General features: G+C 42.6%; 1 protein-coding gene across 1 annotated transcript in view; it reads left to right on the forward strand.

The window, feature by feature from the left end:
* Positions 1–25761, forward strand: part of LOC144824950 (otoancorin-like) — a 559576-nt gene that overhangs the window by 504670 nt on the left and 29145 nt on the right. Inside the window, exons 22-23 of the mRNA XM_078683892.1 lie at positions 1118–1215; positions 3636–3774. Of these exons, the coding sequence (XP_078540018.1) occupies positions 1118–1215; positions 3636–3774 (237 nt within the window). The remainder of the gene's footprint in view (positions 1–1117; positions 1216–3635; positions 3775–25761) is intronic.

The raw sequence follows: 25761 nt of genomic DNA on the forward strand, positions 1-25761 counted from the left end.
ATCCATAAAACCAGTGAGGCTAGGGCAACCTCAATCTGAAACACAATCTAAATGGTGGCGTCATCAATCCTGTTTCATCACAAAGGGCTCTTGCAGTTTGTATAGAATCCCATGTTGATTCCCTAATGAGCTTCTCTTCAAATGTATCACTGTCTTATAATTCTTTCTACAGACCTGATCCTCGGATAGATCTCTATCTCTTTTTTTAGAGCTGTCCTAAGTCCCTTTTTGGGTCCATTCTCCTACTTACTCCCACTCTGGACTGGTATAGTCAATGCTTCTCTCACCCAAGGCTCCTTACCTGACTGCCTCACAATTGGCCAGGTTACCCCTATAATAAAAACACCAACTCCAACCAGTCCAACAACTACTGCCTCATCTCCAATATCCCTACTTTGGTCAACTCCCTGCTTTCCGTTTTCACATGTACTATTGTGAATATTTTGGACGCTTCATCATGATCATTTCATTCAGGCACCTGCCACATAGAGTAAGAAAGTTTAACGATGTGGCTGAATTCTAGAAGTTTCTGACTGTTGCTATAAATATGTGTGCTGCCTCGCTACAGGGAGCCCCTCTCCTAGGCGGCTGCATTGGAGAGACCCTTGAGCATCACAGCTTTTTTATAAACTGTGTACCAACTCAGTTTCCCTCCATCTGCCTTAATTTTTTTCCGCCTAGTTATTGATAACAGTGGCAACGATAACTCTAGGAGATAACTCCATGGGGAGTGGACTTCATGGGGACCTGAGGGTCCACTTCGGAATGAGGGATTACAAAGGAAATCAATAATTCCAGCCCCAGTTCTCCTGCTAATTCCTTATTTTTCCAAGCTATTTCATTTGGGGACTCCACCTACTCCTAAAAAGGGAGAGTTTCCCAGTGAAACGCCACAGGTCTGTGAAGTAATTCATCGCTCTTAGGTCTCATGGACTCCATGGCGACTCACATTACATACTCCATTATAATTAAAAGGGCACTTCTGGAGAGGCTCCAGACTATCACTGACCACCCCCATGTTGCTATTTATAAAGACTCGGTGCTGTCAGTTATTTGCTCTGTGATACTACTATCCATCTCTAATATTGTTATTTTTTTGTTCTTTCTCTTTTCTTAGCCGGCTTGACACCTGCTGAAATATCCCAGCTGCAGAGCAGTGTGATACCTTTTCTGACCCCTGAAGCCATCTTACTTCTTCCAACCAAGGTTTTTTCTGTACGTATCAGTTTGGGAATTCGAGTGAAAAATTGGGGATGATGCCAGTGTAGCCATTACACTTAAAGTGTGTCTGTGCACCAGCCAAAAAGGGCAAGAATGTTAACAGGGACCAATTACACAGCGTTTCATGACAAATATCCAGAGATAAAAAAAAGAGATATATCAATTGTTTGGTCCTCGATTAGCGTATACAAATTGCTTCTAAACATTCTTTACCTACATTCACTCTTTTGAACGACAGTGCCATGCATTTAGTTACCACTTTTATTCTTCCCCCTCTGAAAGTCAACAGATCACCAACTAATTTAAAATGTACTGGGGTAAAAAAAAAAAAAAAGGTACATAGACACCAGACTGCAAATCAACAAGCCGTGCTAAATCAGAAGGGAAATTATTGTATATTTAATGTCAATATCAGCACTAAAGTTCGTCTTTGAATGCAAGTTATTTAGTAAGCAAAGGGGCTAGTAAATACAAAAGAACAAAAGCAAAAGAATAGTTATTGTGTATGCAGTTACCATTTCCAAAATTGTGAGGGACTCAACACTACTTTTGCCAGTTAAATGGCCATGATTGGCCAACCTCCTCCACAAACCAGTGGGTCTGTTCATTGATAGTCATTACATTCTCCACCAAGGTTTACTTCCATTTGGTCATGTGGCCTCGTAGAAGCCTCAGTCAAGATACCGCCTGATTCAGTGCTACTTGAGCACTTGTTTATCTGACATACAAGTCACTTCCTCAAACTGATCCAAATTCACAACACCAATTTTCAACTGACTGCCTGGAATTATCCTCCTGGATTTCACTGCTATATCAGCGGTATCTCCGTGTAAACCCGCCATCCCTTGCTAACTGCTTTTAGGCAACTACAAAACTAATATAAATTAATAAAAGAAAGTGTTCTGTGCGTATCAGAAAGCGATAAGCCACTATAAGTGTATTAATGGTCAAACTCAAAGTGTTATCATAAGGTTTGTCAAACAAAGGAGAGAACAAACTAAAAGACAACATTATTTCTAATCAGCTACCAAATGAGTAAATGTATTGGGGTGCTGTAAGATTTCCCAAGGCGTCAGCTACAGATCCCAGTAGAAATACAAACTACCGGGGAAGTTTTCCAAATCTGACAACCTTATCACATCATTTTTGCAGTGTTACAGCAAGGAAACCTCAAACCTAGGCCAGAAATAGACGGCCATCAAGTACAGCTGCAGAATTCAAGAAGAAAAATCCCAAATTTAAAAAATGGTTGCTGCTGTATGAAATTGTTTTCATTCCTGCCGAGGGTCACGGTAGACTGGTACTTTTTTGCAGCCATCCCTACACCTTGCTCTGAAGGACTACATCACCCAGGAAAAGTCCTGAGTGCTTGGCCTTGTTCTTTACACTACTGCCTACTCTGTTGTACTCCACAACAGTCCATTTGAGAAGCATCAACAGCCAACTTGCACCATCACCTATATCCTTCTTTGCTCCCCCCCCACAGCCCCTGCCCACACTTATGGCACACTGACAAACATGAAAGGGTCACAGTCTGATTCCCTGCTGCAGGATGTTCTGCAGTTGGACTAGGCAAGGGTGACGTCAGAAACATTTTCCAAGGCAAATTTATAATTCGGGAAGTTGCAAAGCTGTTTTCTGTCAACTTCGTAAATTTTTTTTTTTACCTAGATACCTTTTCAGTGTGGCACGGGGAAAAGACAAATTTAAGTAAAAAATCCCCTGTGGAAAAAGTTGTATTTTTGGGAAAAAAATTGAATTTCAACGTCCACTGAAATTATGTAATATTGACACAATTGGCAACTCTTCACAAGAGTTCAATGGTTGAAGTTTAATTTTGCACACTGTATTTTCAGTCTGAGGCCAAATAGTACATTATTGCTAGAAACATATTAATAAACATTACACTAACTCGCTGCTTGGCCCCGTCCACTACATGTCTGATATGTCATTTACATCTTTAATTCAAACCCAGCTGAGCGTGCTACCTAACTCTCTGCAGTCAAAAATAGTCAGAAGGCTAATACCCTTGTTATGTATCGCATGGCAACTTTTTGGGCAAGTGCCTTACTACACTTCCAGATTTAAGAGATGACAAAGAAAAAGTAGGGCTGTGTGAGATATACACAAGAGGTAGGCTGCCACTATTTGTTAAAAAACACTGGGTAGGAATATTTGTACAGATGGATACATGTTAAGAAGTTGCTAAAAGTGAATTACCCCAAAACAGGTCTTTACCTTCTTGAATGATCATATTTGGTCCAAAAGATGCTGCTTTGGAAAGGTAATTCACCTCCATCACCACAAACAAAATTAAAATTCGCCATGCATTATCCTTGGGAAGAATATTTCTCTGTTGGTGTCTTTTTTTGTGCATCTCACTGCAAACTCACAGTTTGTTCTCTCTCCTTTAGTCTCTGACGCCAGCTCAACTAATGAACCTTGGTCCTGAAAACTTTGCAGTAGTTTCCGATCAGCAGAGAAGCTCCTTATCAGCTAGTCAAAGAGATGCCTATTTGGCCGGTCGAGATTTGTCTGGCTCTTCTGGCTCAGGTAAGTCGGATAGACTGTGCGGGGTCAGGGAATGGGAAGTAGCCTATACAAGCTTGGCAGTTATTGACGTATTTTTTTTAAATAAAAAGATGCGAGGCAGAGGAAGCAGTGTTTGAACTCTCCATGTTAAATGTAACCAATTCCATAGCTGGGACTGAATAAGACAGTGATTGGTTTGCAGTTTATGAGGCTTCCCAGAGTTCGAGTAGCCCATTTATTTTCCTCCTCTCAGTTGAGTTCCTTCTGCTGCGAGACCTTTTGAGGGACATAGGGTGAGTAAAGGAGTAATATGGTCTTGTGCACAGTGTATATGATGTTGAGAAGTTACTGCATCCCAGTGATAGTCAGGTTATGTCAACCTAGAAAGGAGTGATATGGTCGCATTTCTTTACTCAGCTGAGCTGCAAGTGGAGTATTTCCTTGGGAAGAACAAGGTAAGCTATAAGCTTTCAACTAATGACAATCCATCTCTCATCAAGAGTCGAGGGGATCCACGGATCATATAACCTAGTGGAAGTAAGTTATGCTGCTGATGGGCTTGTTTTTCTTAATCTGGTGAAGCAGGTACTGGGATGTTTTGATAATTAGGACTTCCACATTGGCTGATTTACACACAGTTTTTAGGGGCAGGAGTCACCTCTCCGCCAGCCTGAAACAATGCAGTTACTTGGATCCCATTCAACCGAAGGCAGACTTTACGGTATTGGCTTTTGAAGGAAGTTGGGACTAAAGCCCTGAGGCTCCAAAAAAAGTACCAGTTAAAACATTGATGCCATTTATCCTCAAATAAATCAGCTATCAAGCACCAAAGCTAAACACATGTTTAGGTCAGAGATAAGCAAGTCCATGATACTCACAGGTTCTCCAGTCTGAGTGGCAAGATCAAGTATAAAACATCTTTGCATCAGAGCTTAACTTGACTCCATTACACGAGACATGCTGGTCTATGGAAGTCTATGTCCTTACCAACAAAACACGCATTTAGAGAAAGAAGTTCTCTCATATGGACCCGACATGTTGGTAAGACGTGGTCGTTGTCTCCTGAATTTGAAACTAAGCATTAGAAATGCTTGCTAGAAAATATTTGTTATTCCCATCTTACTTAGGTAGTTCTGACATCCACTTGGAGGACTTATACGGTTCCTAATTTTGCTAATATGAACTCAGATAAGGAATAATTTTAATTTCCATATCCACTATAAAACTTTTCAGAATCATTTTTAATAGGCTTCTCAAAGTACATCGTTTGGCCATTAAGATAGCCTTTCCTTTTTGATTCTTCAAAGTTGTTCTCTTTGTGTTAGCACATGAATCCTTGTACCAACTGCCAAGCTATACAAGCTACTGTGTACTGTGGTTGGGACATGGGTACAGTTGAGTATGAGCACAACTTGGCTTCATGACCCTACACAAATACTGATGATGAAAGATGGGATGGTGGTACTCTTGAACTAGAAGGGCCACTATGGTATTTAAAATATAGTTTGTGATGTAAACAATCAATTTAATCTGATTTTAAGCTCAATTTGTCACTGTTTGCAGAAATGATTTACTGGTAAGTTGCTGGGACAGACTTTTCAAACTATACACATTAGCTATTTGCACATGGTAAGGCATGCTTATCAATATTTTGCATCAAACAGAAAAGGAGGTACCCTTAGAGCCCATAAGGGACAGGGTAGGTAAGGATAACAAAAGCAAGCACAAGTCCCAGCGTTACACACAAATCTTGTGAGTCGTGATATCGTCTGCCACAGTAATACTGTGGGAGGCAGTTATCTGCTACTATCTAACCAAGGAAAATGCTATAAAATCACACAAACTCTATGTGCAGGGAGTACATACAAACGTCAGTGGAGAATCTGTGAGTTACAGTGTATAAAAACATAAAAACAAAATATTAAAAACATGAGATCAATGTATTAAAAACATACACAATCCAAGGCTTTACCTTGATATCAGTACATAGAGCAACATATTCATAAAAAATTCATAAAAAAAACAAAAGTCGACGCGGCGTTTCGGTGCTTTGTAAAGATTAGACACCTTCTTCAGGACGGTTTTTATCTCTCCAGTCTTTGGGGACTAGTGTTAGAATTACACACAGCCGTAGAGAATGCATGACTGTTTAGTCATATATGCTGAAATTTGCAGTTGGTAAGAGTCTATTTAACATCCACCTGTGGTTGAGGCATTCATTGATAAAGGTGAAAGCTGTACCCTGGGTGACCACCGTTTGATAGGATAAAAGTCGGGTCAAGCTCGATCTCACTCTTTAGAGATCTGTTAATGTAATCCCATAATGGAGTCTAGCGGATGAAAATCTTACAATCAGTTGATGAGAGGTAGCTTCTACATTTACTTCCTCACTGGTTCTAACTGTATTTCCATGTATACAGTAAGACGTGGGTCTTGAAAAAAACGGATGGCCTCCCTGTCACCGGATGTGGGTACAGCTTCCTGGTGTGAAGAAGGTGTCTCATCTTTACAAAGCACTGAAACACCGCGTCGACTTTTGGTTTTTTTATGAATTTTTTATGAATATGTTGCTCTATGTATTGATATCAAGATAAAGCCTTGGATTGTGTATGTTTTTAATAAATTGATCTCATGTTTTTAATATTTTGTTTTTCTGTTTTTATATACTGTAACTCACAGATTCTCCACTGACGTTTGTATGTACTCCCTGCACATAGATTTTGTGTGATTTTATAGCATTTTCCTTGGTTAGATAGTAGCAGATAACTGCCTCCCACAGTATTACTGTGGCAGACGATATCACGACTCACAAGATTTGTGTGTAACGCTGGAACTTGTGCTTGCTTTTGTTATCAATATTTTGCACCATTGCAAAGACAGCTCTTAATCTTGAAAGGATACTAAATTTCAAGTGCATTTTTTTACACTTGACACGCAAATAGTTCTTTGCGCCATTTTGTGTCAAGCGGGCGTTACATGGATGGTACTTCGGCAGTGCATGCCAAGCACCCATGTTTATTGACACAAAGCACTATATACGAAAATTATGGGATGGGGATTTGCGTAAAAAAATTGCACCTCCTCGATCCAGGCGCAAAGTTGGCGAAGGTATGGTTTATTACCTGTAATTCTGGTTTTCTCTCATGGAATCTCCATTGAAATAATAAGCAGTGAATAGTTCCACTCACGTGCAGGGACCACGGGGCAGTTCTTTCAATGTTACATTTTTTACAGTGTCTTTGCCTCACTTCAGAAAGGCCAGGAGGTACAAGTGAGAAAAATGTAAAATCTGTACTGTAAAAAAGTCATACAGCCTTTAAAAACACTAAGAATAATTACAAGTGACATTTTAAAAACTTCCTTCGTAAACTCTTTTTCTAAGGGTGTGCAGAACTCGCAGAATTTCACCCCACAGAATTCCGCAGAGTTACATAAAAACTCAGCAAGATTCCATGGAGTTCAGCCAATAGGCCTAACTATGCACGTCACGCTGCAATCTAGCGCCAGTAACACATTCCACGTAGGAAAATCAGCACAAACTGCACCACATGGTGCGCAAGAGCATGTGGCTATTCAAGTTAATTTTGCTGTAAATCTACTTGAGAAGCAGCCCTCTGACCGCCCGCAGTGGAAACTCTTGCCGGAAGTCTTCCTATCGACCAGAAATCCCGCTAGTAGACTCCAAATCTCACTCGAAATCGCCAGCTCGTTCGCCAGTGTTTGTTTCGAAGTGGCAAATCCTGCTTGCAAATGACCATAGTTCACAAAAAGTTGCTTTGACTTCCTCAAAGATTTAGTCTTGTCCAGATAAACGTCAACAACCTCCTAACATCAAGAATATGGAGAGAACTCACTGCAGGAGAAGAGGGATTTTGGAAAAATGTAGGTAAGAAAATATTCTTTCATCATGTTGCTTGGGTAAGGATAGTATCCTTTTCTACCTTTGGGAAAGCCCTGTGGTTTTGGCCACTCACCTGTTAGTCTGTACCTTTCTGTATTGGGTCTGCTCTAATTTACCCAGGACTTTTGTAACTTTGTTCCGAGGCGTTTTTATCCGTGTATAACTCAGTCATTTCCCATACCCCTGTGCCTGTTTTTTACACAGGTGCTTTGCAGTGACTTTATAGCATAGGTTATGGGGAAATGAAAGGCATCTTACTCCACCTAGGGAAACAGGTTTACAAATCACAACCCAGCCCCTCCCATTGCAATGAACGTTTTGGTGGAGAGTATTATCCTAAAGGTCATTGATATACTTACTGACGAAGTGGAAGCTCTCTTGGGGTAAGATGATACCACTGGCACACATCCTCCTACGAGCTCGAAAAGAGTTCCCTCCATTTTTCTAAAGAAGCAGAAAACCAAAGTTTGTACAGTGCCGCATGACTGTTTGAATCCTAACCCGGCCCTATCTAGTTCCTTATTAGCCAGTTCCAGCGATGTCTTATTGTCTTCCCTGTGTAAATCTCCCATTGTTGAGAGAATGCCTATACCACTGTCCCCATCAATATTATATGTTAATAGATTTACACCTTTGGCTTCTCCCTCCCCCTCAAAGCCGGAACCAACAAAGATTCTATCTAGATCTGCCGACATATTATCATTGCCTCTTCAGAAGACTCCCTCTACGGAATTAGTGGCTACTAACCTAAATTTGCATGTGGGTATTGAGGGTAGCTAAGTTTCTAATCTGGTACGCAGCTTGAGACTGAGGTTTCTGATCTAAAGGCTCAATTAGCAACACTAACTGCCCAATAAGAAGAGTTAAGACAAGCAGGGTTGTCACCGCCTCTTAAAACATCTCAATGTGCCATATACCCTACCTATACAACACTTAATAACTAAAGGAATAGTGCATGAAATCAAATGGTTTTAAATTGCTCAACATCTGCTGCCATCTGTCCCCCATCTAGAACCCCAGCTCAGGTTGTTAAACCATGTATCCTGCCTGGCCTGACCGGCCCAAATCTTGCCCTTAAGGAACGTCCAAAAGTGCATCAAAACCAGACATAAAACCCAGGATGGGTGGACTCAGTATTATCACTGTGGTCTCCAGAGAGGTAGTGATGGGGACTATTGTAGTTTAGCTAGGGGGCATTGACAGGACATACGCTAATAGCCTCGATCTACATGACCAAGGTCCCTATTTGACCTAAGTCTGTACACAAAGAAACAGAGTCCCTTATAAATAAATGTATTTTCCAGATGCAATCTTAACACTACTGTTATTCGGTTATTCACTCTGACATTCTCGATGCAAGATGATGCAGTGATCCTTCCGAGCCCTTGGGCGCTTTTTACTATGTTAGGCTTGAGCTGAAGTCAAAGTTTCTGGCCGAGGGTGTAGTGAACATGGAGTTGCGCCTTCGCCTGTTAGAAAGACCAACAGCCAGGTTTAAATTTAATCCCCGGGTATACTGTGGTTTATCACCCCGAGGAAGGGAATCAATCATATTCAGAACAAGCCTTTGGGTACATCAATGGTGGATTGCTTGGCTGAGGGACCAATGCACATCAGTGCCAGTAGTAAAGACCATTGTGCCATTTTAGAAACATTGCACCCAAATAGTGATTCCCTACCTGTGGATAATTCCTCTGATTCCCCCGGCTATTGTCCCTGCCCCTATTCCCTCTATTCCTGTTTTTAATATGCATTTTTGGAACATTGCAGGAATCAAGGGCAAGATGGGTGATCAATCCTGGGGGAGCTTTATTGACCAATTTGATCTGTGTTTTTCCCAGGAAACGTGGTCTTTGGACCTGCCCCACAGATCATGCTGCACAACTTATCATGTACCTGCTTGTAGTGTTGCAAAGGGCCACCCCTTGTGTGGCATTCTTATTTGGGCTAAAACAAATATCAACGTCAAAATACATCTCTTTGCCTCAATTTCATTTGACATCATGGGTATATTCATGACTAAAACTGACAACCGTACTTAGTACTTCTACTATCTTTATAATACGACAGTCAGGGGAAGAGGGGAGACTCAGGTGATTCGGAATTTGCCTTACACAGGCTTCTTCTGCCACTCATTACACTGCTATCTTTGCAGGTGACTTTAATACTACATACGAGCCTTGTGATATGGGTAACCAATCCCCTATAAGTAACAGGATGAAGAATGGGGGATCCCTGTCCTTATTGACGCTTCAGTCAAGAGCTGCACTGGAACTGCTTATCTGCTACTGCCCTTTACCCTGGCACATTGTCTGAGGGAATGTAATGGTCACTCACTTTCAGATCCTAATGCCATTCGCACGTTTTATCAGCCCAGATAATCAAGTAGAATTGATTGTATCGTATTCCCTGTCCAGCTTTGATGAAACATGACTGACTTTAAGGTAATAAAATAGGGATGATAGTGATCACAATCCCCTCAATTACTCATTAAATGGTCTCTTCTGCTGCCTGACTGTTATCCCTATATCCCTTAGCACCAACTTGTTGCCATCCAATAATAAGGGCAGGATTAAATGGGGATGTGTGGCCCAGGACCAGCGCGCAAGAGATTGTATGAGCCTGGCCCTTAAAGAAGTCATGCAAGAGCTAGATAAGCTAAGCTTATCTCAGCCCAGGGATCGTTTTTTGTCTACCAAAATATTGAAGACAAATTAGTTTTTTTTTTAAACTCTAGGAAGTGTTTCACATGTAAACATAGGTCCATAAGGGCCTATTCGAAACCAAAATGCTCATGGTATAATAAGACATGCAATGCTAAAAATAATGAACTTCGACGGGCTCTATCCCTAGGTGATTCACTATTAATACATCTTAAAAGAAGTAAGAATAAACTGACTCAAGCAGGAGCATTTAGGCTTAGGAAATGGTAGTCAGAGTTATGGGAAGGTATATATGAGGCAGCCATATCAAAATACACCAAAACATTCTGGAAGCTGGTAATTATTAGTAAGGAGGACCCATCGAGGCTCCTGGCAGACACAATTCCCCCCCTGAGGTATGGCATGCCCATTTTACAGATTTGTATAGGCTTCAGCAGGGATTCCTTGTTGATGATACTGTCCAACATTATGACTTATTCTTCCATACCATGGGTTCTCTCATGATAGAGTTGAGGGGCTGTGTCAAAGCAAATAACGGTATTTCCTCTGGAAAAGCAGCTGGACCCCATTGCATCCTGAGTGACTTTTTTCTTTCCGATATTGAGACATAGGCCCTTTATTTCTACAAACTATTGAACCACATCTTCGAGGGAGAAGGTATTCCTGCAAGCTGGAAGGCTGCCTAAAATGTGCCTATTTATAAAAAGGGCAATCGGGACTCGCCTTAAATTATAGGCCTATTAGCCTTATAGACATAGCCCACAAGGTCTTTGTGAGACAGATACTTAGAAATTTGGAATCCTGGATTGTGGATCACCAGGCACTTTCCTCATTGCAGACAGGATTTAGAAGAGGGATCAGTACAACTGACCAGATTTTTAGGTTTTTATTGATCTTCTGGAAAACAGTGGCACACCTATACTAGGTTTTCGTCGACCTTAAGTCCACGTTCAACTTAGTCTCCAGAGACAACTTTTGGGTCTGTCTTGAGGAATAGTGGGGTTCCACCTGATATTCTGCGCAGTTTGGTTTGCCTCCACCAGGACGCCTATGCCCAAGTGAGATGGGACCGGTGAGGGAAGCTGGCTGAATGCATTTCCATCCAGAAAGGAGTCCGGCAGGGGTGCGTCCTTACCCCAAACCTCTTCTCCTTGTATCTTAACGATGTGGTGTCCTATGTGGAGGATGGCCTCAATGATGCCCCTTGCCTGAGTGGTTGTAAATTTCCTGCCTATTATTTGCTGACAACACCCTCCTGATCTCAAAAACCCCTAGTGTCTACAATGCCTGGTGAATAAATGTGAAGGTTTTTGCACTGAACGAGGGCTTGGTTTATGGCCCTTCGCCCCCACAAAACATTAAGGGACTTGATTATGTTGGGGGGTTGCCCTTTGGACAGGATATGCAAGTTGATAATTAGGGGATTAGGTTATCCAGATCCTTGTCATAGGCATCCCAGCTTGGGAAGAGTAGTCTAAATTGAACCATCATTCTTCCGCCATTTTTAAAATATCATAGGACATCTCGCACCAGGCGCATTTCTCCTGCACTATAGTTGTACAGAGCTATGGCTGAGAGCAGTGTCCTGTATGGGGCTGAAGCATGGGGTATCTCGAATCTGACCAAACTTGGGGGGTCTGACAACACATTCTTGAGATCTCTATCAAACCACCCAAAGAATACCCCATTAATACCATTAAGAAGGGATATGGGTCTCTACTCAATAATAAATAAAGCCTAATTGAGGCCGCTACTTTATGAGAGACGGTTGAAGTATTTTGTAGGTCTGGATGATTATCATGGAGCCTTGGAGGACATAGTATCACTTTATTTATTTTTATTTATTTATAAGTTTATATAGCGCTTGAATCACTCCACCAGGAGTATCTCTGCGCTTTGTGACCAGCAAATTAACAGTATACGATGGAAAGGTGATTAGATTTCATTTTTGAACAGGATAGTTTTTAGCTGTTTTCGAAAAGTAAGGTGCTCTTTGCATAGCCTTAAGGCCAGTGGTAACTTGTTCCACATCTTAGGACCCAAGGTGGACAAGGCTCTACCTCCGTGCCTAACTTTTTTGACATGGGGAACCACAAGGAGAAAGTTACTGCTCGATCTAAGAGATCGTGTGGGAACATATGGTTTAAATTTTCTTTCAAGATAGGCGGGTCCTTGTCCGTTCAGGCATTTGTGAATTAGGCAGCATATTTTAAATTTTGCCCTTTGTCTTACTGTGAGCCAGTGTAGCTGTTCAAGGAGGGGTTTGGATGCAGTTCTCGGAGGGGCATTCAGAACAAGGCGAGCCGCCGTGTTCTGAACAACCTGTAATTTGTCCAACACTCCTTCGTTGACCGAAAGTAACAGGCCATTGCAATAATCAATCCGGCTCAAGATAAGTGCTTGAACGAGAGTTTTTCTTGTTGAGTCGGGTAAGAGTGGAAAGATCTTACGGAGTAAACCAATGGTGTGGAAGCATATCCCCGAAATATAGCTAACGTGTTGTTTTAAAGACAGGTCGTGGTCAAGTCGAATTCCCAGATCCTTTACGACCTGTTTAGCTTCAGGGACTGCTCCCAGCTCAGATGGCCACCAGTCAGGAGTCCAAAGTATCTTAACTTCCCCAAACAGCATGATCTCCGTCTTGCTGACGTTACATTGGAGATAGTTGTTAGACATCCAATTTGCCACTTCTTTCATACCGGATGAGAAAGAGTTCTTAACCTCAGTGGAAAGAGTTTTGAAGGGGAACAGGAGCTGTGTGTCATCTGCGTAAGATACGGGGACAAAACCGTATCTACGCAGCACTCCTGCCAGGGGTGCCACATAGATATTAAAGAGCGTGGGGCTCAAACATGAGCCCTGTGGCACCCCCTTAGAAATCTCAATTTCCACCGAGCGAAATGCACCCATGGTGACAGTCTGGGTGCGATCTGTTAAGAAACTCTTTATCCAATCAAGGGCTTTGTTCTTAAGGCCAGCATTCGACAAACGTTGAGTCAGGATGGAATGAGACACGGTGTCGAATGCTGCCGACAGATCTAATAGAACCAAGATGACTGAAAAGCCCTTGTCCTGGTAAGAGTGGAGATCATCGGTAACAGACAGCAAGGTGGATTCAGTGCTATGTCTGGGGCGGAATCCTGATTGGGATTCGTCAAGAGCTTGTACTTGTTCAATATGTTTGGACAAGTGCCTATTAACATGTTTTTCGATAACTTTCCCCAAAAAAGGTAGTAGAGAAATGGGTCTTAAATTACTCAAGTCAGACCAAGGTATGGTGGTATTTTTCCTGGTAGGTCTGACGAGTGCTTGCTTCCATTCCTTGGGGACAGTACCGGAGGTGAGTGATAAATTTACTAATTCTGTAATCAGTGGACTTAGATGTTCTTCCAAAGTAGGCATTAGCCTAGCAGGAATAATGTCCTCTGGACTGCCACTTTTAATCTGTTTTAGAAGGGTGGAGGTTTCAAGACATGAAATAGGGGGAAAGCTATCCAGAGATTGAATATCCAGGATGGAATCTATAGGATTAGACAAGAGTATCGTGTTAGTGGATACAGACTGATTAGTACATAAAATCCTGTCATAAATTTTGTCAATTTTACTGGTAAAGAAGCCGGATATTTCGTCACACAACTTTTGAGATGATATGTCAGGGGGTTCGCATGCTGATGGCTTAGCAAATGACTGCAATATCTGAAAAAGAACTCTTGGGGAGTTCCCAGCCTCCTGTATTTGGGTGGCAATGTGTGCTTTCCGTGCACAGCGTATTGCTTTGTGGTAAGAGGATAGTGTAGCCCAGTATCTTTGTTTATCCTCAAGGAGATGGGAAATTCTCCATCTTTTCTCCAATTTCCTGGCTCCTTGTTTAAGGGTTCGTAAGTGATCAGAAAACCATACTTCATGCTTTTTTGCTGGCCTAGGTTTAAAAAACTTTAGTGGGGCGATTTTATCAATAGTTGTCCTTATTTCGCCTCCAAATTTCTTGAGAGCTACTTCAATGTCATCCGACGGCTGAACGACAGGAGGAATAAAATTTTCTATAAAAGTAGACTTAGTAACTTTATGCCACTGTCTACGAGTGCAAGGTAAAGTGTTGGAGTGTGTCGGATTAGGTGCTCTAGGGGGTATGGTAAATTCCACAATAAAGTGATCGGTCCAGCTCACCTGAGTAGCGGGTGGACATAATATCGCCTGAGCATTGGATAAAACTAAATCCAAGGTGTGGCCAGCCTGGTGGGTAGGACCACTATTTTTCAACAATAATCCCAACGTTGATAAGTCGGTTATTAGTGATTGAGCGTCACTGCAATCCGGTTTCTCACAGTGGACATTGAAATCTCCAACTAGTGTGAACTCATCGTCATCGCTAATATGTGGGGCAAGTATTTCAACTAAATTATTAGTGAATTGTTTATATGGACCCGGTGGCCTATAAACTAAGGCACCTTTGTGCTTCTCTTTAAAGGATGACTGTATTTTAAAAATCAGAATTTCAATATCAGGGGAGCTAAATTCCTCTAAAATCGAAGCTCTTAATTCCTCCTTGTACACCACAGCGATTCCACCGCCAATTTTCAGAGGGCGGTCTAGTCTCAGTATTTTATAATTGCTTGGAATAGCAAGAGTAATAGCAGGAGTGCAGTGTGGCTTGAGCCATGTTTCTGTGAGAAAACACAGCTCAGGTTGATTGGAAGCAATCATGTCCCAGACCTCCGCAGTATGTTTAGAGAGGGACCTAATGTTACACAGAAGATTTTTCCTTCCTGTCAAAGCGCTATTTGTAATAGGTGGTGGCGGAGATATCGTAGAATACCTCAGCATAGTGCAATGGGTCAGTGTCTGAGCAATAGTGAATTGGCTGTGACAAAAACGACACGAAAACGGGCCTACAACCTCTAATTGAGCAGTGCACTTAACCCCTGAGAGAGAAGGAGCATTCAGGGAGCGCAATATCCTGGAAGAATATGTTACCGTCTTCACAGAGAGGGGATGCGGAGGAACAGCAGGACTCGCCATAGCCCTAGCCCGTTCTGGTGCCGACGGGCGCAGACGGGCAGCTCTTTGGCCGGTCTTCGGCCGGGCTGCGCGCGATCGCTGGATCACTGGACAGCTTTGGCAAAATCAAGTGGCTATGCTATGTCCAGAAGCTGTTAGTACATATCATCCTAGGAGACTACTGGTCCTCCTCGGCATCCAAGGCCCACGTATCCAAGACCACACTCAAGGATGTATTTTGAGACTATATCCATCTTAGTGAATTTCAAAATGTGCCCTAGGGATCACTTACTTCCCTTTTTCTAGATTTCAAATCTGAATTTTGATTTGAGTCCTTTCTGGATTTTATTGACCCATTGGCTGCAAAGTCCCTCTATCTCAAGTTCTGTGTGAGAATTTGGCCTGATGTATGATGTCTCCAATTCTGGGGGCACCTTATATCAGTCCAAACAATCCCTTATGGTGATGGTTGTAAGTCAACCTTAAAGACAAGCTATCCTAGAAGTAGCATGGACTAAGCAGCCTAAAGGCTTAACTCGAGAGGACATGTGAAGCCAGCTGTTTTACCATATGCAATCCTGTTATATCAAATGAAAGTACACCACACAAGTTATATTATAAAAATATATTTATGTATTCTCAGAATAATCCCCTGTACTCTTTATGAGTATAGAAGCACAAGCGTTTAAACAAAAGCACAGTATAACATATGAAAGTTGCACAATTATGGATGAGGCCGGTGGCCACTCAAACCATATATCAAAAAAGTGGTATAAGTATCACTATTCGATCAGTGGTAAGGCCTAGGGCCTTGGGAATCGCTGGGACTACACTGGACTAACAGCAGTTAGGACGGGAGTAGCCCGCGGGAATCGGATGCAGCGCTAAAAGCACACGCATGCACCAATGCAAAGTCAATGGGGCGTAAAAGTTATCGAGTTACAGTTTTAAGAGTCTTCCGACTGGACTAGAAGGACAAAACTTTAGACTTAGACACTAGAGGTGTAAACCACTACAGGAGCACCAGCATTCAAGAGTTACCTCACCCACAGGAAGCGGGTGCACAGGTGCAAAAGCGTGTCGGGTCTCGTCGTGTAGATCTAGGGTGCCTGGAGATGAAGATGCTGCAGTCGGCCAGTAGAGAAGAGTCCGGCGTGATCCAAGGGCGGATCGAAGATGTAGAGTACCTGAAAGCAGAGGGGACAGAGTCTGGGTCACTAGCCAGTGACCAGGAAGGAACCAGGCAATGTAGGGTGCAATCAGGTGGTTGTCGTGAAGCTTGTCTCCGCTGCCACGTGGACTCTGGGGCACCGAGGATGTCCTGGAGTGAATCACGAGCTGTCCCACAAAGGCTCTTGCTGTTGGCGGTGTCGTCTTCTGGATCAGAGTAAACAGGCTTTGGCAAATGCAACCCACGCAGGATTCAAAGATCACTTCTTACTCGGACCAGCAAGGTCAGAGCGGGTGCTCCTTTTCAGGGGAGCGAGGGCCAGTCTGGAGCAACCAGACTAGCAGAGCAAATTCAAAGGTTCTTCGGTACTGTGGCCACTAGTCAACGGGCAAGCGACCGGACCAATGCGTCTAGCAGGAAAATGCAAAAGGGCCCCACGCAGCACTCGATGAGTGTGGAGGGGTGAGCTTCGGTGCAAAAGCTGCTCGGGCTGGAGCTTCTCAAACTCTAATGCACAGCTTCGAGGGAGCCTCGGATGCTGCACAGTCAGCACTTCGTTGTTTTTCCAAGATGGCCGCCCCCACGCTTCAGGTCGCCTCCACGGCTCTCAGCTTTGCAGGGACTGTGGATCGGCCTGTTGAAAGGCAGGAACGCTGGGTCTTGTTGATCTCTGTCACTCGAGTTCTGGCGGGAACTGCAACAAAGCAAATGGTGACGAGCTGGATGGTGCCTGTTTGCACAGGGTGGTCACTCCTTGACCACAAGGGAGATTCTTCAGTCTTCCACGTCGAGTGGGATGTCGAAGGGTCCAGAGTTTCATTTCATAAGTTTCAGGCAGGATAATCTGATGTGCATCAGCACAGCTCCTACCTTTATTCCAAATCAAGGGGCTGGATTACCTGCTAGGTCCCTCCTATGGGTGGGACCCAGGAAGGGGTGGTTACACCCCTTTCCCTTTGTCCAGTTTCGCACCAGAGCTGGGGCTGGAGTGCCCCAGAACCGGTTTGACTGGATTTTGCATGGGACACCTTGTGTGCCCCAGGCAGTGTCTAGTTTCTTTCAACCCTCCCTGCTCCAATCCACTATCTGTATTGCGACTTATATAGCGCACGTATCACCCGAAGGCATCAAGGCGCTTGCCTTGGGAACCTGTCCTGGCTTTTCCCTGTGAGATAACCCCTACTGAGTATCCCCAGGGTGAAGGCCAGGCATCCCGCAGCGGGGTGGGCCGCCGTAGTGGAGATTAAACAACTATTGCCCAGAGTTGCAGCGTGGGACCCCATGATTAGAATAGGCACCGAGGCGAGAATTATCGAGTCCGTGGACATTTTGGGCTCAGGACCCTTGTGGTAAATAAAATATTACCCTGGCAGAATTTCTAGGCATTAACAAAGTATCATGCATCAAATGAGAGACAGGATCCGTGGTATCTGAGTTAAAATGGGCTTTATTCCAATAACTCGAGTCAAAGGGAGAATATGTTCCATCACCTCTGAGGTTCAGGAAGAGTCTTCTAACAATTATTTACTGAACATAGTATATATACATTTCTTGTACATAGGCTAAGCAGAGCAAGAAAGAAAATGAGATAAGAACATGTGGGTGTACATGAGGGTGTGTACTTTGATGAGTCATAGGTAGGTGATATGTAGGTGTCATAGGTGGGTGGGTACTTAGGAGGAGTTTGCATGACCAGCTAGAACTCTGCCCTACTTGTGCAACTGGAGCATGACGTGCAATTGACGTGTAATTAGGAGGAGAGCTGACTTTCAACCTAGTAGAGAGATCTCTTGTGTCAAGGCGACCAGCACATCTAGTACAACTGATATCTAGAGTCAGGGGATGTATTATCTGAAGAAAAGGTTGTTCGTCACTAAAATACAGAGAGGGCATATTTATTTGTTGCATGAGCTTTCTATGGGTGCAAGCACTGTGATTTACTTAAATGGAGACAGAATGGCTAGGCCCTATCTCCCTCGGACGGGTTCTGTGTACCTTCTTCACCAGGCTGAAACGTGATTCTGTAAAGCAAACAGATAACTGTTATTCATAATACTGTCTTGGCAGGCCTCTTGCTGGGCTTCTCTCAGCTGAGCTAGAAGTATGCGAGGTCAGAGGGACGTAACTGCAGCTTCAGTGTGTCAGGAGTCATGAACTGCAAATACATAGGCCTTATGCTACCTTAACGTTTGGGAGACTTTGATGACTGGCATTTCTAATGCAGGACATGAATGTAGAGGCCTAGTGATTCAGGCCACTACAAGGGAATATACATGGATGACATGCACACACATGTAACATAGGGTATACGTAGGGGGCATCCTTGGTCAGGCAAAATATCATTTTCCTCATTCCCTCCTTGTCCCCTACATAACCCTTTAGGATACATCTATATTCATGAGACCGTATAGTTCATCATACAGAATCATTTGTTCATCTTTTATCCTTTGTTTACGTGGATGTGGAATACAGGCAGTAGCACACAGGCCGCAAATGGCCGGGCCACACTGCAGACAGAGACAGCAACCAAATACCATAAGTAGGATCATTCCTAGGAAGGTCAGCACTTTCCATCCCCAAGCAGATATTATACCCCAGAGCCAACTGGACCAGGTCCATGTGCCTTGGTCTTGATGTATGGCATGAGCAATCTTGTGGAGCCTTGTTATTGCTTCGTACACAGATGGTGCATTATCTGGGATGAAAATGCAACAACTAGATCGGATGACTCTACAAGCTCCGCCCCTATCCGCCAAGATGACGTCTAGAACGAGGCGGTTTTGAAGAACGACAAGTCTAATAGCAGACTGTTCCTGGGTCAAGTTCGCCAGGGCAGATGCAGTTATATTTACAACTGTTTCAAGAGTCCTTGTTAACCTGCGTATCAGTTTACTGTTTTGGACGGGACCTATGAAGAAAAAGAATCCTTTGTTGAAATCTGTATATTGCTCCAAAGCTGTTTCAGTCTGATCGATCCCTGCGGAATCTGTCTCTCTCTTTTGTCTAACATGTTCTAGTCGTGAATCTCTATGATAATTTGATGGGGCTAGAAAAACGGGTGGCAATAAGAATGCTATATAACAAGTCCCACCCCAGTCTAAGGGCAGATGTACATAGGCTGTCTGACCACAAATGAAATAGGTATGGCGTGATGTTTTGAAAGAAGAAAGTCCTTTATCATTAAACTCTACTACAGTGTTACACTCGCTATGTCCCATATGTACTGAGCCTTTCTTACTAACACATAAATCACCTTTTGCTGGCAGGACTGAAATAAACGGTGGACCTGTATTTTGCTTGGGCTGAACGTTTAACATTATAAAATTAACGGATGCATTTCCCTGTTCGTACTCTTCATTCTCTAAATCGGTTCCCTTTCTTTGGGGGAATCCGTCTTTGTCTGGAAAGCATGCTTCATTCATTACTTTATTCAGGTTTCCATATATCCAGCCACCTGGATAAGCTATGTACCTTCTATCTATTGAGGTCATTAGAGCAAACCATGCTCCACATGAACCATTGTGTGAGAACGGTAAAGGGTAGAATGGCAGAACTCCCTCCGTTTTCTGATAAGGGGGCAGTTGGCCACATACCCAGCAATCAGTCGCATTGCTGGTCTGGTGAGAATGGTGTAACATTCGAATAAATGTATTGTTACGTAGTGCAAGTCGATATGACAATTCATGAGGAGGCAGGTCACTAAATGTATGCTCTGCGGTGCTATTACTGGAAGAATGTATATGTGAGGAAATGGGAAAGAAAACATGTAGCAATAAACTGATACCAATTATAACGATGCACAGAATAAAAAGAATGATCAAGGTAACTATACATCTACTGCGTAATCTCTTGCAGTATTTTTCCTTCTTATCTCTCTTCTTGCTATTCTCATATGTGATCTTATACATGTCAGAAATCGAGTCTAACCGATTCACCACCGGGTGGGCTTAAACAATTAAACTACGTCTGACTTACTAGATCGCAGCTTAAACCTATACTCCTGCTGTGGAGTCTTTTCTAGCAAAGGTCAGTGTTCTTTATAAAAGTTCCAAAGTTCCAAATAGTCCAAAGTATCTTTTGTAGTGATGAAGGTGAGTTCGGCCTTTACGTCCTTCCACCGACTTCGGCGTCTTCCAACGTGGCTCAAGGGGACTTGAACGATCAAAATTCCGGATGCATACAAAATTCTCGGGGACAATGGCGTGTTCCTTGACCTGGGTGTTGTCAGGGAAGGCGGCAGCAACCTGTGAATGAAAAGAGAGTAGTGCAGACATCAAGGAAGCCAGGTAATCTGTCAGCATATTACTGTCAACATCAGTTAGTTTATTTTTTTAGGCATAGGCGTACCCCACATATATACTTCATAAGGAGATAGGCCTGTTCTGGAATGAGCTACCATACGCATGTAAAAGAGGGCAACCGGCAAGGCCACCATCCAATCCACGCCTTTTTCTGTACAGATCTCAGCAACTTTTGTCTTAATTGTCTGATTATGTCTTTCTACAAGGCCTGTGCTTCTGGGTGTCGTACACAATGGAATTTCCATGTATAACCTAACAGAAGGGACACTTGTTTCATTAGTTCAGAGGAGAATGGCTGATCGTTGTCTGTAGATCACATGAGGTAATTCATATCTGGGGACGTACTCGCGCACTAACTGTCTGGCTGTTGTCACAGCAGTATAATCTGGAACTGGATATGCTTCTGTCCATCTAGACAGTGCACACACGACTACTAAGACATACTTGTAACCTCTACATCTGTCCATTTGGATATAATCCATCTGGAGAACTTCAAAAGGGTGGTCAGGAGGATGAAATCCGCCTTGTTCCACCGGAATGCCTTTACCTGGATTGAACTGGCAACAGATCATACATGTTCACAGATCATACATGTTCGCAGATCATACATGTTCGCACTCTCTGCTTCGCTGCTGCACGCATGTGCTTGTTAAACCAAATGTTCTGTAAACTGTCTAACATTGCCTTCTCTCCCAAGTGTGCGGGACTATGTGTTGTGCTTATGATTACTTGTACCATAGAATCTGAAAGAAACCATGTGCTTTTTCCCTTAGTCATCCAACCTTGGTTAGTCTGGACCCCTCCTTGTTCAGTCCAATTCTTTATCTCATCTGTTGTGGCATGTGTCTGTATGTCAAGTACATCTTGTGTGGGATCCCTGACTGTCATACTTTATGTCAGTAATGGTACCTCTGTCCTTGTCGTGTCTGTTGGTGTCTGTGCTGTCAGTTTAGCTGTTCGGTCTGCCAGGTCATTACCCTGGGAAATGGTGTCTGTAACTTTGGTGTGAGCTTTGCATTTCAGGATAGAAATGGCTGTAGGTAAATGTATGGCTTCTAACAGGGCCTGAATAAGCTGGTCGTGCTGAATCTTGGTCCCATGGGAGGTCAAAAAAAAAACCTCTCTCTTGCCACAGGACCCCAAAATCATGAACTACGCCATAGGCATATTGTGAGTCTGTATAAATGGTTACTTTCAAGTGCATTGTTCTTATGCAGGCTTGTGTCAGAGCGATGAGCTCTGCTGCTTGTGCTGACAGGGTGTCTATTTTCTGTGTCTCTATGACCTCTGTAGCAGTGGTCACAGCATAGGCTGCTACTAAGTCTCCTGTACTTGTTCTCATGCATGAACCATCTACATAGAGTGTCAGGTCAGGGTCTAGAAGTGCAATATCTGTCAGGTCTTGTCTTGGTCACTATATTCATAACTTCCACACAGTCATATGGTGGTGCATTTACTGTACTTGAGGGCAAAAGTGTTGCAGGATTCAGAATGTTACAACGTCTGATCTCTATGTGTGGTTGAAATAATGTCAGTTCATATCCTGTCAGTCTCGCTACAGTCAAATGTAAAAATAAATAAAAATATGGCGCGTGACATAATGCTCTTTTTAATTCCTCAAATGCCAAAGTGTGTTCTTGTGTCCAAGGGAGTACAGTCAAAATGGCTGCCTCCTGTGTAGTTAACTGTATCAGTGGTTGGCTAGATATGCATACTGGGAAATCCATTGCCTACAATAAGAAGTGGGGCCAATAAAGGCACGAACCTCCTTCTATGTCTTGGACTTTGAATGGTTAGTAATGAGCTGTATGGTTCTTGTGTTAGCTGTCTACCCTCCTTGGAAAGCAAGTGTTGTACACCACTTGCTTTTCACAGAAAGTGTAAGACTGTCAGAGATGCAATGTCACAGTCTGGTTCTGATCTTGCTGTAATTAGAATGTCGTTTATGTACTGTATCAGTGCTGTGTTGGTAGGCATGTAAACACTGACTAGCTGTCGCTTTAATGCTTGACTGCAAATGCTAGGACTATCTGTCATTAACCTAGCAAAAATGAATTACATAAAAACAAATAAATAAATAAATAAATATTCTCAATGCAAAAGCACTATTTTTATTTTGGGGAAACCTCTTTCCAAAAGCTCTGCAGTTTACAAAAAAATTCCTACTCTAAATCCTGGCAATAGTATGACCATACTAACTACAATATGTTCTCAAAATGTATTTGAATAAAATTCCAAATTATTCCAGCATAGACAGAAGGCTGGAGCCTCTGTGAGAAACAGCCTCTCCCTTTAGAAAGATGTCCGCGCTCGGAGTTTTGAATCAATTCCAAGCCGGGCTACACTGTGATCTAAAATTGAATGACTGCCAGATGCTGAACCCATCTGCAAGAGCAAGACTCCTGCCAATTATGCTGTTTACACTACTGAAGGAAAAACTTATTCATTTGCAAGCGTGAATTTATCTGAAGTCAATGAAGCTTTTAGTGTTGACTGTAAGGAAGAACAATTTTCTTTTGTACACGTCAGAGGGGCTGGGGAGGTAACTTCGCTACGAACTCACTCCTTGCTCACCTGCCCCTCCCCTCAGAGCCAGGAGCTGGCTCAGTGTCAAACATAACAAATAGGAGACAAGCCTCTCACTCGTCTCTGCTTCACTAAAATTGGGTCGCTGCCAACGCTGAGCTCATTGAAAGAGTCAAGCGTCTGCCAAGTTTCTTAAAGAGTGAGCTGCAAGCCTCCACCCTCTACATGCGAAGGAAGCTAGTGTCAGTCGGATCAGTAGCCCTCCCTTTACATAAACAAAGGGATCGCGGAAAGAATTGGAGTATGGCCAATATCAACAAGACAGGCACTGCTCGCTCCAAGAGGGAAAAGCCCCCCTTTACATAAACATTTACTGGGAGCCAGGCCATCTCGGTCTCGGACTGACTGTCTCAAGGTCGAAAAACACATTCCTTGTACGTCATAACATATCTCTTCCCAGGCCAGAACCATTATTCTCTAACTAACTGAAGCAGATTTAAAACGTGTTAAAAAGTAAATTAATAAAGACATGTATTTTTCTGTAACTGAGTGACATGCTAGCATTTTAAAATAATTTTGTTACAATGTACTGCTACTTAGAAGCTCCACTTTCTAATAAACACTTTTGTCTAACTAATTCAGCTAGAAGGCAAGACATTTGAAACATGGGCAGTTGTTTAGCATGCAAATTAATACACAAAAAGGGACAGTGTGCTTCTGCACACAATGCTAAGCACTTTGCAGTTGAGAGAAAAAAACGAATTATCATGGACTGTTGGGTTGGGACTGTTCTCTGCACATATCAATTGAAGCTTCTCCACTAAATGTTTATCTGAAACCATCTGTGTAAGCTTTTCAGCCTAACTGACCTCTGAATCAGACATAATAAATCCTATTTACAAAGGCTTATTTGGGCGTTGTACTCGATTCGAAACTAAGTTGGAAGGCCCAAATTGAGAAAAGCAAGATATCATATGCCCACAACGCCAAACCAATTATTTGTAAAATGAATGCCAGCACAAGCAAAAGTGTAACCCCTGTTTTAGAACTTTTTAAATTTAAAATTCAGTCTGCTGTGCTATATGGAGCAGAGATATGGGGCCCTTGGGCAAAAGAAAGTTTTCAGAGCCTGGATAACAAATGTATGCGGGCCATTGTAAGGGTCCCAAATAGTACACCTCTCTTACCCCTTCAACTCGATCTGAACTTTAGGAGAACAGACCACTTTGCTATTCTAAGACCATTAATATTCTGGGTCAGGCTATGGACCACCCCGGAGCTTATAGAATATAGAAATGGCCTACAAGAACTGTTGATTCTTGATTCTCTTAACTCCATCCAGTGGATAGTGCACATTAAAAAATGGTTTACACTCCTGGGCCTATACTCAATGTGGGAAACTCCTGACAAATTGTCTACTTCTTCCAAATTGATAGTCAAGCGAGCCTTCTGGACTCACATGAGTGAAAAAATAGTGGATGGAATTAGAGCTGGGTCCGCAGTTCGGGATTTTCTATCGTTTAAGGATGAGTTCTATTTTGAATCATTCCTGGATGAGATAGAGCCACCCATCGCAAAGTCCCTCTATTTAAAGTTCAGATACGGGATACTTATGCTGAACTACAATACAGAACGATGGGCACAAAAAAGACTGGGAGAATTGAATGTTAAAACGGGGTGTTGCCCTATGTGCTCCAATGCCTGCATAGAGAACGAGGTTCATATGTTTTTTGTTTGCAGTGCATATGTGAACGCTAGAAAGAAATGGCTAAAACCAATGTGCAACCTCTTGGGAACCAGATCCTGTTCTATAGCCTATAGGATCATGAAAAGTAATTCAACCCAGTACATTGTATTTAGCATAAGTAAATTCCTTTATTCTGTCTATATAATTCGTAAGAAACAAGGACAGGTACTTTGAGCTGGACAGGTGTATGTATTCATAAAACCCTTTTTTTAATAAAATGAAAAACTTTTTAAATGGTTTATGTTTATAAAATCTTTACATTACCAAAATGAAATGTACCTTAAAATGAAAATGTAAAAATTATTTTTACCCTTTTTAAATTAATTGTTGCCATGCATATTGCTTGATTGCTTTTTCTATGTATGTATGTGACTTTTATGGCCATACTTGGCCGAAATAAAGAAATAAACATTTACTGGGAGCCAGGCCATCTCGGTCTCGGACTGACTGTCTCAAGGTCGAAAAACACATTCCTTGTACGTCATAACATATCTCTTCCCAGGCCAGAACCATTATTCTCTAACTAACTGAAGCAGATTTAAAACGTGTTAAAAAGTAAATTAATAAAGACATGTATTTTTCTGTAACTGAGTGACATGCTAGCATTTTAAAATAATTTTGTTACAATGTACTGCTACTTAGAAGCTCCACTTTCTAATAAACACTTTTGTCTAACTAATTCAGCTAGAAGGCAAGACATT

This window comes from Lissotriton helveticus, chromosome 3_1 (assembly GCF_964261635.1).
Source record: "Lissotriton helveticus chromosome 3_1, aLisHel1.1, whole genome shotgun sequence".
NCBI lineage: Eukaryota > Metazoa > Chordata > Amphibia > Caudata > Salamandridae > Lissotriton > Lissotriton helveticus.